The sequence below is a fragment of the Hypanus sabinus genome, chromosome 29 (assembly GCF_030144855.1).
Source record: "Hypanus sabinus isolate sHypSab1 chromosome 29, sHypSab1.hap1, whole genome shotgun sequence".
NCBI classification, from domain to species: domain Eukaryota; kingdom Metazoa; phylum Chordata; class Chondrichthyes; order Myliobatiformes; family Dasyatidae; genus Hypanus; species Hypanus sabinus.
Window position 1 is genome coordinate 31,225,674 of NC_082734.1, and position 14,421 is coordinate 31,240,094.

Below are 14,421 nucleotides of genomic sequence, written 5' to 3' on the forward strand. Positions count from 1 at the left end.
AATAAATAAAAATGGAAAATGCGAGATCTCCAGCAAAAGAAAGTTGACGTAGGTTAAGGACATCCATCCTGTGGCTACTTTACCCGGCTAGAAGCCCGAGAAGAGTTTATTCATCATGTACACCGGGAATGTGGAAGAAATGTGATCTAAGTGATTTTAATTGTGGAATGATTGTTGGTGCTGGCTGGGATGATTTGGGCATCTGCTGTTCTCCTGCGATTTTCAAGCAAATCAGTTTCTCGAGTTTACAGAGAATAGTGAACGGCAGCTTTATGGGTGAAAATACCTTGTTAATGAGAGGTCGGAGGAGAATGGCCAGACTGGTTCAAGCTGACAGGAAGGCGACAGTAACTCAAATAATCCTGCTTTACAACAGTGGTGTGCAGAACATTTCTGAATGCACAACACGTTGAACCTTGAAATGGATAGACTGCAGCAGCTGAAGGGTATGAGGATATAGAAATGCACTCAGTGGGCCTTATATTAGATACCTGCTGTACCTAATAAAGTGACCACTGAGCTTATGTCTAATGTAAATGGCAGGAAAAACCATGAATAACACAAGGAAAAACAATTTTCTGCAAATTGCTCATCCAGGCATGGTCAAATTCAACAGGCTCTCCAAAAGTTACATAAATAACTGTTGGAGATAAAGAGAGGGATATAGGAAAGGATGATAGATTAATTGCTTTGCTTTTGGGAAGAGCTAGCCTAGACTGGTTGTGCCAAATGTTCTTCTCCTCTGCGCTGATCTATGCAAACTAACAACATTTAGAATCTCATATTTCAAGGGTCTGAAGATTTAAAAATTAATTTTGTGGGTTAGTTTTGCTGTGAAACTTATTTTGGCTGAATTGTGCAGATAGTTTTGTGTGGTAATTTTCTACTCTACTGCAGCAACCTGACTGTATACACAAGTCAGCTGAGTGTAGACTGGTGAGCCTTATGTTTTACTGTACAGAATGCCTTCCAGATTATAAACCACATTGTACACCAATCCTAAAGAGTCTATCATACTCTTATCAATTCCTGTCCCAGCATCTGTAAGGTGGATGGAGCAAGCACCTATGCTCTGTCCATAATGAGCAGGATTTCCCAGTGGTCAACCATTTAAACTCCAATACCCATTCCCATTCTGACATGTTGGTCCTCATCCTCCTCTACTGCTACGCTGAGGCCACTCTCAGGTTGGAGGAGGAACCCCTCATATACCGTCTGGGTAGTGTTCAACCTGACAGCATGAACACCAATTTCTCTAACTTTGCGTAATTCCTTCCCTTCCCCACTCTGGCTCCCCTTACCCCTTCTCTTCCTACCTGGCTATAACCTCCCTCTGATGCCCCTCCTCCTCCCCCATCACTTTAATTTTTCTTTGGCCCGTTACCTTTTCTACCTATTACCTCCCAGCTTTTCACTTCATCCCCTCTCCCCCCTTACCTGGTTTCAGCTATCATTTTCTAGCTTGCACTCCTTCCCCTCTCCTCACTTTATATTGGCTTCTTACCCCTTCCTTTCCAGGTCTGATGAAAGGTCTCAGTCTGAAACGTCTGTTTACTTACCCCTCTCCTGAATAGATCCTATTTAACACTGTTGAGTTACATAGAACATAGAATAGTACAGCACATTACAGGCCCTTCGGCCCACAATGTTGTGCTGACCCTCAAACCCTGCCTCCCATATAACCCCCCCCACCTTAAATTCCTCCAAATACCTGGAAAAGTTCTTCCAGCTTCTGCAGAATCTCTTCTTTTATAAGCTCACCTTCCTTCCTTCTCCAATGCTGTGTATGTAGAGGCCTTAAGGAAACAATTCAAGCATGAAATAAATGTGGCATCAAACAAGGATTACCAATGAACAAAGACTTGGCCAATAGACTTAGAAGGGAATTCCAGAAACTGGACCACGTTCCTAATGACAGCAACAATGTCAGAAATTGTAACAGCCCAATTTAGGAGCTACATGGAGTGCTAGAAAATTTGCAGGTTTGGAAGAGATTGTAGAAGAAGAAGATGGAGAAGGGATTCTTCAAATGGATTAAGAACAATGGGAATTTGAGGGTAGAGTAGGAGTCTCAAGCTTTATCTCAACCTAGGTTGAGTGAGTCCGTCTTTCCTCTTTGAAGAGGAGGATGAGAGGTGATGTGATAGAGGTGTACATGATGATAAGAGGCATTGATAGAATAATCAGCCAGAGACTTTCTTCCCCCAGGGCAGACATAGCTAATACGGGGGGGGGGGGGGTATAACTTTAAAGTGTTGGGAGGAGAGTGGTGGGTGCATGGTAAGCCTTGCCAAAGGTGGTGGTAGAGGCAGATACAGTTAAGATACTCTTAGATAAGCAAGTGGATGACAGAAAAATGGAGGGCTACATAGGAAGGAAGGGTTAGGTTGATCTTAAGAGTGGGTTATAAAGTTGGCATAACATCATGAGCTGAAGGGCCTGTACTGTGCTTGGACTGCTCAGGTTTACAGAGGATGCACTGTAGATCAGGATAGCCGAGTCTAGAGATAACAAGGGTGCAAATCAGGCTACAGCCATAGGAGGTCAAGGAGAGGAGATAGTGGGAACATGCATTTCAGTGAGGGGAAAAAAGTGAAATAAAATATCTTATCACTAACACCAAGGTTATAAATGGCCCAGCTCAGCTGCTGGAAACATCCCAGGAAGAGAACATGGCTAGAATCCAGTATTTATGGCCATCGCGGTCAATGGTCATCTGAACAAACCCTTGGCTCTCCAGAACAGGCTTTTAACCATGTGACCAAAGAACAGTGCTATTCTCTAAATTCAGTTGAGAACTAATTTGTGCATTTTTGAGTTGTTTACAGGTGGAAGATCTTTAAATAGGCAAACAAAAAACTTCAATGGTTTGTTCCACTGGCAACCCCTCCCAATGTGTGTCTGTTGGCCCAGGAACGCTAAGACTCACATTTTGAGCTAAGCTTATGCATGTTCCTCATTAATCTGTAAGTCTAGCTTCATAAACCCACAGACAAGAGTCAAAGGAAATCCAAGTAAGATTTTCACATCTATTTATAATGCCAGTTTTAACAAATTAGCGCATAAGCTATCTAAAGATTTCTTTATTTAAAATTGAGACAGTAGTACTCACTAGAAGTGTCATTTTAAAAACTATGACCTCAGCCTCGTCTCCCCCCCCACCCAAGTTATTTTGCAGCATGAGATTGCTATACATTTTGAGATTAATTTACACACAAGCACCCTGAAACAGCTACTGCAAATTTACCAGTTCTGCAGTTGAGGGATAAATGTAGACTAGGATTATTTAAGTGATGCTAGAGCTATTTGATTTTCACATGGATAAGCTAGATCTATAACCCTACACTGAGCTTTTCGTGGTATGTTAGAACAGCATTAAATTCTGCAAAGGGTTGGTGTTAGGTACACAAGGGAAACAATGAAGTGGAATTTATTGAAGGGTTCCCTAGTACCTCCAATACCTACAAAGTGGCCACTGAATGTACGTTCATGGACTTCAGCTGTTGTAGTCCATCCACTTCAAGGTTCGATGTGTTGTGCAGTCACGAGATACTCTTCTGCACACCACTATTGTAACACGTGGTTATTTTACTTCTTGTCAGCTTGAATCAGTCTGGCCGATCTCCTCTGACTTCTCTCATTATCAAAGCAGTTTTGCCCACATAACAGTCACACACTTGACTTTTTATTTTGTTATTTTTTGCACTATTCTCTGTAAACTCTGGACACTCTTGTGAGTGAAAATCCCAGATTAGCTGTTTCTGAGATACTGAAAACAATCCCATCTGGCACCAGCAATCATTCCACGGTCAGAGTCACGTAGATCACAGCTCTTCCCCATTCTGATGTTTGGCCTGACCAACAATTGAACCTCTTGACCATGTCTGCATACTTTTATGCATTGAGTTGCTGCCATATGATTGGCTGATTGGATAGTTGCATTAACAAGATGTAAAGGTGCACCTAATTAAGCAGCCACTGAGTGTACGATGACTTCAGTCTACCTCGTCATGATCTTGCACCTTATCATTTACCTGCACTGGACTCTCTCTCTCTCTCTCTCTCTTTCTCTCTAGATGTTACACATATTTCAGAATTGTTATTGCTTTACCTTATACTGCCTCAATGCACTTTTTCCCAGGGATGAAACTGCTATGAATGAATGATCTTTATTGTCATGATACATAGATACAATGAAACTCTGTTTGGCTTCCTCTCAGGCAATTAAATAAAGCCGCAAATAAAAACAAGACAGTAATAGAAAAATAAGTAGCAGAAAATAAGTTGCAGCAGCACCAGAATATCACAGTAATGCACAAAGTGCCGTTAGTGCAAGTATTTGAGTCCTTGTGTGTGCATGTGTGTGCTCACAGTTTCAGTCATTGTTCTGTGGGAGTGGTGTGATGGAGGTCACAGCTCTGGGGTAGAAGCTATTCCTCAGTCTATTTGTTCTGGCTTTTAGTGTCCTGAACTTTTTGCTGGACGGCAGAGGGTCAGGCAGGGAGTGGCCAGGGTGTGTGGTGTCTCTGGTTATTCTAATTGCTTTCCTCCTGAGTCTGCTGGGATAAATGGTGTCCAGTCCTGGGAGCTCCATCCTGACAATTCGCTGGGCCGCCTTCACTATGGGATGCAGGTCTTGTCGCTCAGCGGCTGTGCAGCTGGCCTACCACACTATGGTGCTGTTGGTCAGGATGGTTTCAATTGTGCTTCTGTAGAAGTTAAGCAACAGCTTTTGTGGGAGTTTGGCCTGTTTCAGCTTTCTGAGGAAGAAGAGTCTTTGTTGAGCCTTTTTTTTACAAGCAGCGAGGTGTTGGTGGTCCATGTCAGCTGTTTTGACAACAATAACTCAAAGAAAATTTAGGTTTTCCACACTTTCCACTACCTCTCCATGTAGTGGGGTGTGTACCTCTCCACGGAGTGGGGTGTGTACTCTGTCCTTTGATCTCCTGAAGTCAATGATCATCTCTTTGTTTTAGAAGTGTTAAGGACCAGGTCGTTGTCCTTACACCACTCCATCAGAAGATCTACCTCGAGCCTGTAGGCTGTTTCATCCTCTTCCGAGATCAGGCCAACCACTGTGGTATCGTCTGCAAATTTAATTATGGAGTTGGAGGTGTAGATGGGGCTGCAGTCACATGTGAAGAGTGTGTACAGCATAGGGCTCAGCACACAGCCCAGCAGGGTGCCTGTTTTTAAGATAAGGGTGGTGGAGGTGTGCTTACCAATTCTGACTTGCTGTGGTCGGTCTGTGAGAAAGTCCATGACCCATGAACACAGGGAGGAACCAAGGCCAAGAGTGTTCAGTTTGCTGACCAGTTTATGGGGGATGACTGTGTTAAATGCAGAACTAATACAAGGAGCAATGAATTCAAGGTGTTAGGAGGGAAGGATGAGTCACCCCCCCACCCCCCGAATGTCAAAGACAGGTGTTTATTTTATATGCAGAGAGTGACTGGTGTGTGCAACGTGCTGTTAGGGGTGATGGTAGAGGCGGATGTATCAGGGACATTTAAGAGTCTTTTAGATAGCCACATCTATCTTGAGAGGGAAGGATTAGATTAATTTTGTAGTCAACTGAAGAGTCAGCACAAGATCATGAACCAGAGTGCTGGACTATTCAATGTTCACTGTATAATGATTTGTTCTGTATGGACAGTATCCAAGACAAGCTTTCCACTGTATCTCAGTACATGTGAAAATAATAAACCATTTGCAATGAGAAAGGTAATAGGTTGGTTGCAGATCATGTCTTGTTTGCTGTTCAAATTCCAAAGCCCTAGGTAAATTTATGTTTATGCTGTTACCATATACTACCCCAAGATTTGTTTTCTTGCAGGTATTTACAGTAGAACACAGAAATACAATAGAATCAATGAAAAACGACACAGACTGACAAACGACACAGACTGACAAACGACCAATATGCAAAAGAAGGCACCGTGCAAACATAAAATAAATACTATCAAGAGCATGAATTGTAGAGCTCTTAAAAATGAGTCCATAGCTTGTGAAATCCGTTCAGCTCTGAGGTAAGTGAAAGATGTTGGTGCAAGATGGGGTTGTTTTCAGTAGCTCAGAAACAGCTAATCTGGGATCTTCACTCACAAGAGTGTCTAGAGTTTACAGAGAATAGTGCAAAAAATAAAATAAAAAGTCGAGTGCGTGACTGTTTTGTGGGCAAAACTGCCTTGTTAATGAGAGCTGTCAGACTGATTCAAGCTGACAAGAAGTCCATGCTGCTGACAACAAATATTTCCAACAGCACCTCAATCCTCTCATCACCTAGGACAAGAACCACCAGTTCACCAAGTAAATGGCATGAACTATCACATCCTTCAACATCACTGGGTCATAATCCTGGCACTTCATTATGGGATCCCTCCAAAGGAGCGTTGTGGTTCAAAAGGCATTTCACCAAAGAATGATAGCCATAAATACTAGCTTTGGTTTAAAATGTGAGACACAGTGGCACCTTACTGGCAGCAAACAAATCTACTGACTACTCCATTAGTCACATTTTCTGGGGGATGATCACTGCAATCAATAACCTGTAAGTTCCTTTTAGGAGTAGTGCTTTTGAACTGCCTGTACGACCTGGCACTTTTGTGGTGTGGACTGGAGTCTTGAAGGTTGCAGCACAGTGGGTATGGGGCAAATTGAAATGGCAGGGCCCTGGTCTAAGTGAGGACAAGCCAATGCTTGGCCATCACTGGGGCAGAATTGGAGCCGAAATGAAGTGGCAGGGCTAGGGCCTGAGAGCAAGGGATGGGCTGATGTTTGGCTGATTTAAGTGCAGGGCAAGATTGAAAGAGGCAAGTATGGGCTGAATCCAGGCAGCAGGGCCCAAGACTCTGAGGCATGAGCTAATGTTTGGCCATTGCTGGAGTGGATTTGGGGCTGTCTCGAAGCTGTGTCTCCCCGGCCCGAGAGCAAGGAACAAGTTGACATTTGGCCGATATAAGCACCAGGACAAATTGAAATGGTTGGGTGGCAGGGCCGGGCTGGTGTTCAGCTCACTACTCCATGAGGTTTACTTGTCTCTGTGCTGAATTGAGGCTATGGCCTGCAACTAACCGGGTCCTGGATCAGTAGTGGCTTTGTGTCTGTGGACTCTTTTGTGAACTTTAGTTCTAAATGTTATTTGCTTACATTTTATTGGTTGCATTTGTTTTTTTTTTATTTTTACACACTGGGTCTTGAGTTTTTTAAAAATGGGTTCTGTTGGGTTTCTTTGTTTTGTGCTGCCTCTAGGCCGAATCTCTCAAGATGGTATGTAGTATACACACATTGATATTAAACGTACTTTGAACTTTGACACATGTAGAAAGGTTGAATCTTTCAAATTGGGTAGACCTATGCAACCCTGGAAGAAGGCACAGCACTGCCTCTATTTTCCTTGAAGTTTGTGCAGATTCGGCTTGTCACCTAAAAACCTAACAAACTTCCATAGATGCATAGAGGGGAGTATCATGACCGGATGTAACAACAATGCACAGGAATGGAAATGCCTATGAAAAGTGGTGGACACAGCCTAGTCCATCACAGAAAAAGACCTCCCCACCATTGAGCACATCTACAAGGAGCACTGCCAGTGTCCATCACCAAGGAAGCACAGCATCCAGGCCATGCTCTCTTCTCACTGCTACCATCAAGAAGCCACCATCAACAGTGAACCGGTTCCACAACCTATGGCCTCACTTTCAAGTACTCCACAACTGATGTTCTCAGTACTTACTTACATATTTAGTTCTATTTGCAGTTAGTTTTCTTTTGTAAAATGGTTGTTCGGTAGACTGTGCGTGTGTGTGGTTTTTTAGTGAATCTGTTGTATTTCTTCACTCTACTACAAATGCTAGCACATATTCTTTGATAATAAATTTACTTTGAACTATAACTTGGGACAGGTACCAACATGTGGATCAACAGGTAAATCAACTGAGGTAAAAACTTATTTGAAAATAAGTTTTCAATGGTTGCAGGAAGGGTGTGATTGGCAACTAAATATTCCTGGATTTAGTTGCTTCAGGTGTGATAGAGTAGGAGGGGCCAGAGGAGGAGGTGTTGCATTGCTTGTCCGAGAAAATCTTATGGCGGTGCTTTGGAAGGATAGATTAGAGAGCTCCTCTAGGGAGGCCATTTGGGTGGAATTGAAGAATGGGAAAGGTGCAGTAACACTGATAGGAGTGTATTATAGGCCACCTAATGGGGCGCGTGAGTTGGAAGAGCAAATGTGTAAGGAGATAGCAGATATTTGTAGTAAACACAAGGTGGTGATTGTGGGAGATTTTAATTTTCCACACGTAGACTGGGAAGCTCATTCTGTAAAAGGGCTGGATGGTTTAGAGTTTGTGAAATGTGTGCAGGATAGTTTTTTGCAACAATACATAGAAGTACCGACTAGAGATAGGGCAGTGTTGGATCTCCTGTTAGGGAATGCGATAGGTCAGCTGACAGATGTATGTGTTGGGGAGCTCTTCGGGTCCAGTGATCACAATAGCATTAGCTTCAATATAATTATGGAGAAGGACAGGACTGGACCTAGAGTTGAGATTTTTGATTGGAGAAAGGCTAACTTTGAGGGGATGCGAAGGGATTTAGAGAGAGTGGATTGGGTCAAGTTGTTTTATGGTAAGGATGTAATAGAGAAATGGAGGTCATTTAAGGGTGAAATTATGAGGGTACAGAATCTTTATGTTCCTGTTAGGGTGAAAGAAAAGGTTAAAGGTTTGAGAGCACCATGGTTTTCAAGGGATATTAGAAATTTGGTTCAGGAAAAGAGGGATGTCTACAATAGATATAGGCAGCATGGAGTAAAGGAATTGCTCGAGGAATATAAAGAATGTAAAAGGAATCTTAAGAAAGAGATTAGAAAAGCTAAAAGAAGATACGAGGTTGGTTTGGCAAATAAGGTGAAAGTAAATCCGAAAGGCTTCTATAGTTATATTAAAAGCAAGAGGATAGTGAGGGATAAAATTGGCCCCTTAGAGAATCAGAGTGGTCAGCTATGTGTGGAACCGAAGGAGATGGGAGAGATTTTGAATGATTTCTTCTCTTCGGTATTCACTAAGGAGAAGGATATTGAATTGTCTAAGGTGTGGGAAACAAGTAAGGAAGTTATGGAACCTATGACAATTAAAGAGGTGGAGGTACTGGCGCTTTTAAGAAATTTAAAAGTGGATAAATCTCCGGATCCTGACAAGATATTCCCCAGGACCTTGAGGGAAGTTTGTGTAGAAATAGCAGGAGCTCTGATGGAGATCTTTAATATGTCATTAGAAACGGGGATTGTGCCGGAGGATTGCAGAAATAGCAGGAGCTCTGATGGAGATCTTTAATATGTCATTAGAAACGGGGATTGTGCCGGAGGATTGCTCATGTGGTTCCATTGTTTAAAAAGGGTTCTAGAAGGAAGCCTAGCAATTATAGACCTGTCAGTTTGACATCAGTGGTGGGTAAATTAATGGAAAGTATTCTTAGAGATAGTATTTATAATTATCTGGATAGACGGGATCTGATTAGAAGTAGCCAGCATGGATTTGTGTGTGGAAGGTCATGTTTGACAAACCTTATTGAATTTTTTGAAGAAGTTACGAGGAATGTTGACCAGGGTAAGGCAGTGGATGTAGTCTATATGGACTTCAGCAAAGCCTTTGACAAAGTTCCACATGGAAGGTTAGTTAAGAAGGTTCAGTCGTTAGGTATTAATGCTGGAGTAATAAAATGGATTCAACAGTGGCTAGATGGGAGATGCCAGAGAGTAGTGGTGGATAATTATTTATCGGGATGGAGGCCAGTGACTAGCGGGGTGCCTCAGGGATCTGTTTTGGGCCCAATGTTGTTTGTAATATACATAAATGATCTGGATGATGGGGTGGTAAATTGGATTAGTAAGTATGCCGATGATACTAAGGTAGGAGGTGTTGTGGATAATGAGGTGGGTTTTCAAAGCTTGCAGGGAGATTTATGCCGGTTAGAAGAATGGGCTGAACGTTGGCAGATGGAGTTTAATGCTGAGAAGTGTGAGGTTCTACATTTTGGCAGGAATAATCCAAATAGAACATACAGAGTAAATGGTAGGGCATTGAGGAATGCAGAGGAACAGAGAGATCTAGGAATAGCTGTGCATAGTTCCCTGAAAGTGGAGTCTCATGTAGATAGGGTGGTGAAGAGGGCTTTTGGAACGCTGGCCTTTATAAATCAAAGCATTGAGTACAGAAGTTGGGATGTAATGCTAAAGTTGTACAAGGCATTGGTAAGGCCAAATTTGGAATATTGTGTGCAGTTCTGGTCACTGAATTATAGGAAAGATATCAATAAATTAGAGAGAGTGCAGAGACGATTTACTAGGATGTTACCTGGGTTTCAGCAATTAAGTTACAGAGAAAGGTTGAACAAGTTAGGTCTCTATTCATTGGAGCGTAGAAGGTTGAGGGGGGATTTGATCGAGGTATTTAAAATTTTGAGAGGGATAGATAGAGTTGACGTGAACAGGCTGTTTCCATTGAGAGTAGGGGAGATTCAAACTAGAGGACATGATTTGAGAGTTAGGGGGCAGAAGTTTAAGGGAAACACGAGGGGGTATTTCTTTACTCAAAGAGTGATAGCTGTGTGGAATGAGCTTCCTGTAGAAGGTGTAGAGGCCAGTTCAGTTGTGTCATTTAAGGTAAAATTGGATAGGTATATGGACAGGAAAGGAGTGGAGGGTTATGGGCTGAGTGCGGGTAGGTGGGACTAGGTGAGATTAAGGGTTCGGCACGGACTAGGAGGGCCAAGATGGCCTGTTTCCGTGCTGTGATTGTTATATGGTTATAAAATACGTTGCTGTGATGTTTAAGGGAAGCCGAGATTTCCCTTGTACTTCACTGTTGAAGCAAGTGAGATGAAAGAACATCAATGGACCTGATCGGGACCCAGCATATAGATGCAATCATAAGGAAGGCATATTATTGCTTTTATTCCCCAAGTTGACCAGGTTCAGTTAGTTACTGAACATTCCAACAAACTTCTGCAGGTGTACTGTTGAAGGCCTCCTGACTAGTTGCACCATGGTCTGGTGGAGAAATTTGAATGCACAGGAAATAATTATCTGCAGAATAGTGGACAGCCCAATACATCAGAGACATATCCTTCTCTGTCATCGGTAATATCTATAGGGAGGCACTGCCCAAAGAATACAATATCCAAAGATCCCCACCACCTAGGCCAGACCATCTTCTTGCAGCTATCATCAGGCAAGAGGCACAGACACCAGGTACTTCCCTTCAACCATTCACTTCATGGCACAACTGTAATGACTACTGTTTAGCAACGTGGAATTTTGAGTAGAATAAGTGAGGTGAGCCAAGAAAACATGGAATAGCTAGACGTAATAATGGATGAGTGTTTCAGCAAAACATGAGTGAGTGACACATTAATTTATCATATGGTAATGATGTGAGTACAGTCTCAAAAGTGCAAACTGTTGACGATGGTTGCAACACTATTAAGCCTGGAATGGTTGGTTAAAATAGCTCCAAATTAGGAACATACAAATATTTATTTAAGAAAAACGATATAAAGAAATACAGACAATAGTTATGCAGTTACAAATTTCACATCAGTTTTTTGGTTCATTTTAAAATAAAATGTTCTTTTATAATGTTGCAATGACCAAAGTGAAGACCCATGTTAGTGAGGTAGTCATTTTAGTTTGGGGTGTCATTAATTCAACTTTAAAAATTTGAAAACATGTAAAAGTCCAAATGTTTCTAATTCATTTAAACTGTCAATGTCAATAGATGCCTTCTCCTGAAGCCATCAATGCAATTGTCTACTCTGTGTTCGTAATGGTGCCAGTGATCTGGGCACTGTGCACACAAGAACAGTTCAGATATAGGAAGCTGAAGGGCACCAAATCTTTCCAGCTGCAAATACAGAAGACATATCAGATCAGGAACGGACAAGAAACATTGCAGACCAATATTGTTTTTAAGCACCATTGGCAGTATCCTTTCCTTTCAGTTAGAAGAACTCAACAAATCCACAGAACATCAAAAAAATTATTTTCCAGAAACAAGTGAATACAGTGCTGAACTACATACAGCAACTTATTATCAATCGGCAGAAAATACACTTGCAAGCAAAGGCATTGAGCCTAGTGCTAGAATAATCAAAGACTCACACTCAAAGGCATTATTCATTAAGTATCAAAGGCTCTGGTCTTCAGAGTGCTCTCCACTAAATACTAGGGCAGCAACAGCCGCCATTTAGAATGAATCCATAATGTTTTATCCTTCAAATCCATTACAAGACATTCACAGTCCGACGATAGCTGGTAGTTTTGACAACAACATCTCAGCTTCTCCAACCTTCACTGAGAGCTTCCACTGGGACTGAATGATATCAGATCTTGGAGAGCTGCTTGGAATGGAAGCACTGGGCAGCCTTCACTAATTGTTCCAAAAGGGCTCAAGTAAGTTCCTTCATTCTCCTTAAAAATACAAGAGTTGTTTGAGTTGAACATGTGTTTCTCAGTTACCAAAACAAAACTAAGCACTAAAATCAATGCCTAACATGGATTTATCAGTTGAGAGTTGAAAGGCATAGGCATTTGGAATGGAGACCATTCAACTGGAGACATGATCTTCCCAGAAAAGTCAGTCGAGTGAATACAGGCACTGAGTCATGCCTTCAAGTACATGAGCCACACATGCTTGCTAATCATATTCCAGTTATAAAGCAATTGAGCAACATCAGGTAGAAAGCATCTGTTTAATACCACCCTTAGGCTGAGGAGGAGAAGATGGATTACAGATTATAGTTTGAACATCTGATTGTCTCAACTACTTCCATTTCAAATTCAATAGAGAATTGCAATACTGTAGTTAAAAAGTTCACTCTAACAGAAGTATTTCCAGAATTACTTTGCATATCTATAAATACTGGAAAATACGAGGTACTTCATACAGGCAAATGGATCACAGAAGATAGGGAGGTCACTTAAGTTACAGACAAAGGCTTATGGACTGACAACAGCCACTGCACTGGCTCCTTGAGCCTGTTGGACTCATTCTACCACTCAGCGTCATCTATTCCTCACCTTGGATTCAAGAACACTTAAATATACCAACTATGTACTACACTTCAGTTAATCCCACCTTGAAGAATGAACACACTGGATACATTTTCAAATCAGGCACTGCAGATAACTGAAAATTCAAGCCATCTGCTGAATATCTACAATCCAGGCAGTGACAAATTTATGTAAGGTTAATAATTATTCGAGCTGTTTGTATCCTTACCATTTCATGGGCAACATTCCCAGCAGCTGACAGATCACGCACATAATTTGAACAAGGAGTTTTTGTTGTAATGAAATTGGGAGTCAGCAGACCTGGAGGTGGAAACCCAGTGTAAATAAGTGCAAGTCAATCAAAACAGATAAAATAGAATGTTGCAGTCACCAGATAACATGTCAGATAAAGGTAATCCATATTAGACAAACAACACTATTAAAGGAATGGAGGTAGGTTTCTGTCTGTTACATTGAACACCACCTAGTGGCTAATCGAAACATAAATCTGTGAGATATAACCACTGTGTTTCTAAATTAAATAAAGGCCAGAAAGATTAAGTGAACACTTTAGTTATTATCATATCCCTTGCCATAAAGCACTTCAGCTTTCCTTAAATCCAGGCAACAGTCAGTTAAGATGCCCAACAACAGGATCAAGGACCAACTTTATTCACCATTAACTGAACATTTCATGCGTTAGTAATTTGCTGTGGTGTGTTGGAGTAAGATGCAACAAGAATGAACAATATTTAATAATTATAAATAATAAATTACATTAAAAAGTTAGAAGTTGAACTATGGACATGGAATAAACTGTGCATAAATCATCATTTACAATGTAACCAGCATTAGAAAAAGTGGTTTAAAGTGCAGTGATGGGATCATTGATAGAGAGAGAGGGTGCTAGGGGGGGAAAATTAACTAGAATGATGGAGATAATCATCTCCAAAGGAAGATGACATGAATCTCAAGGTAGCATATGATGATAGACATGTACTTTGATAACAAATTAACTTTGCATTTTTGAAGTTTTTGTTTTAATAGCCCCATAAGCACTTTCCAGAAGGGAACTTTCGGAAACGGTAGTTTGTTGGGTTGTAGTGGGTAAATTCAAAATTAAATAAAAGTCAGATAGATTAAGACAAAGCCATTCCTTTGGTTGTCATTGTAATTGATTCCCTTAACACAAAACACTTCAGGTTAACGAACTTTACTGAAGTGCAGGCAACAGCTTAAGATGCACGTTAAAATAAAATTCCAAGCATCAATTTGTTCAGACATCTGGCTCACCCATTAGAGTCAGAGCACTACAGCATACAGGCCATTCAATCTGTGCTGACCTAGTCTTCTGCCTAATGTCATCAACC

At 41.4% G+C, this 14,421-nt stretch overlaps 1 protein-coding gene across 2 annotated transcripts in view; it reads right to left on the reverse strand.

The window, feature by feature from the left end:
• Positions 1–11,516: 11,516 nt before the first annotated feature.
• Positions 11,517–14,421, reverse strand: part of dlgap5 (discs, large (Drosophila) homolog-associated protein 5) — a 60,585-nt gene continuing 57,680 nt past the window's right edge. For both annotated transcript variants that reach the window (XM_059953243.1, XM_059953242.1), the window contains exons 17-18: positions 13,281–13,372; positions 11,517–12,469 (exon numbers count right to left, since the gene is read on the reverse strand). In XM_059953243.1, coding sequence (XP_059809226.1) covers positions 12,350–12,469; positions 13,281–13,372 — 212 coding nt within the window. In that variant the 3' untranslated portion in view covers positions 11,517–12,349. The remainder of the gene's footprint in view (positions 12,470–13,280; positions 13,373–14,421) is intronic.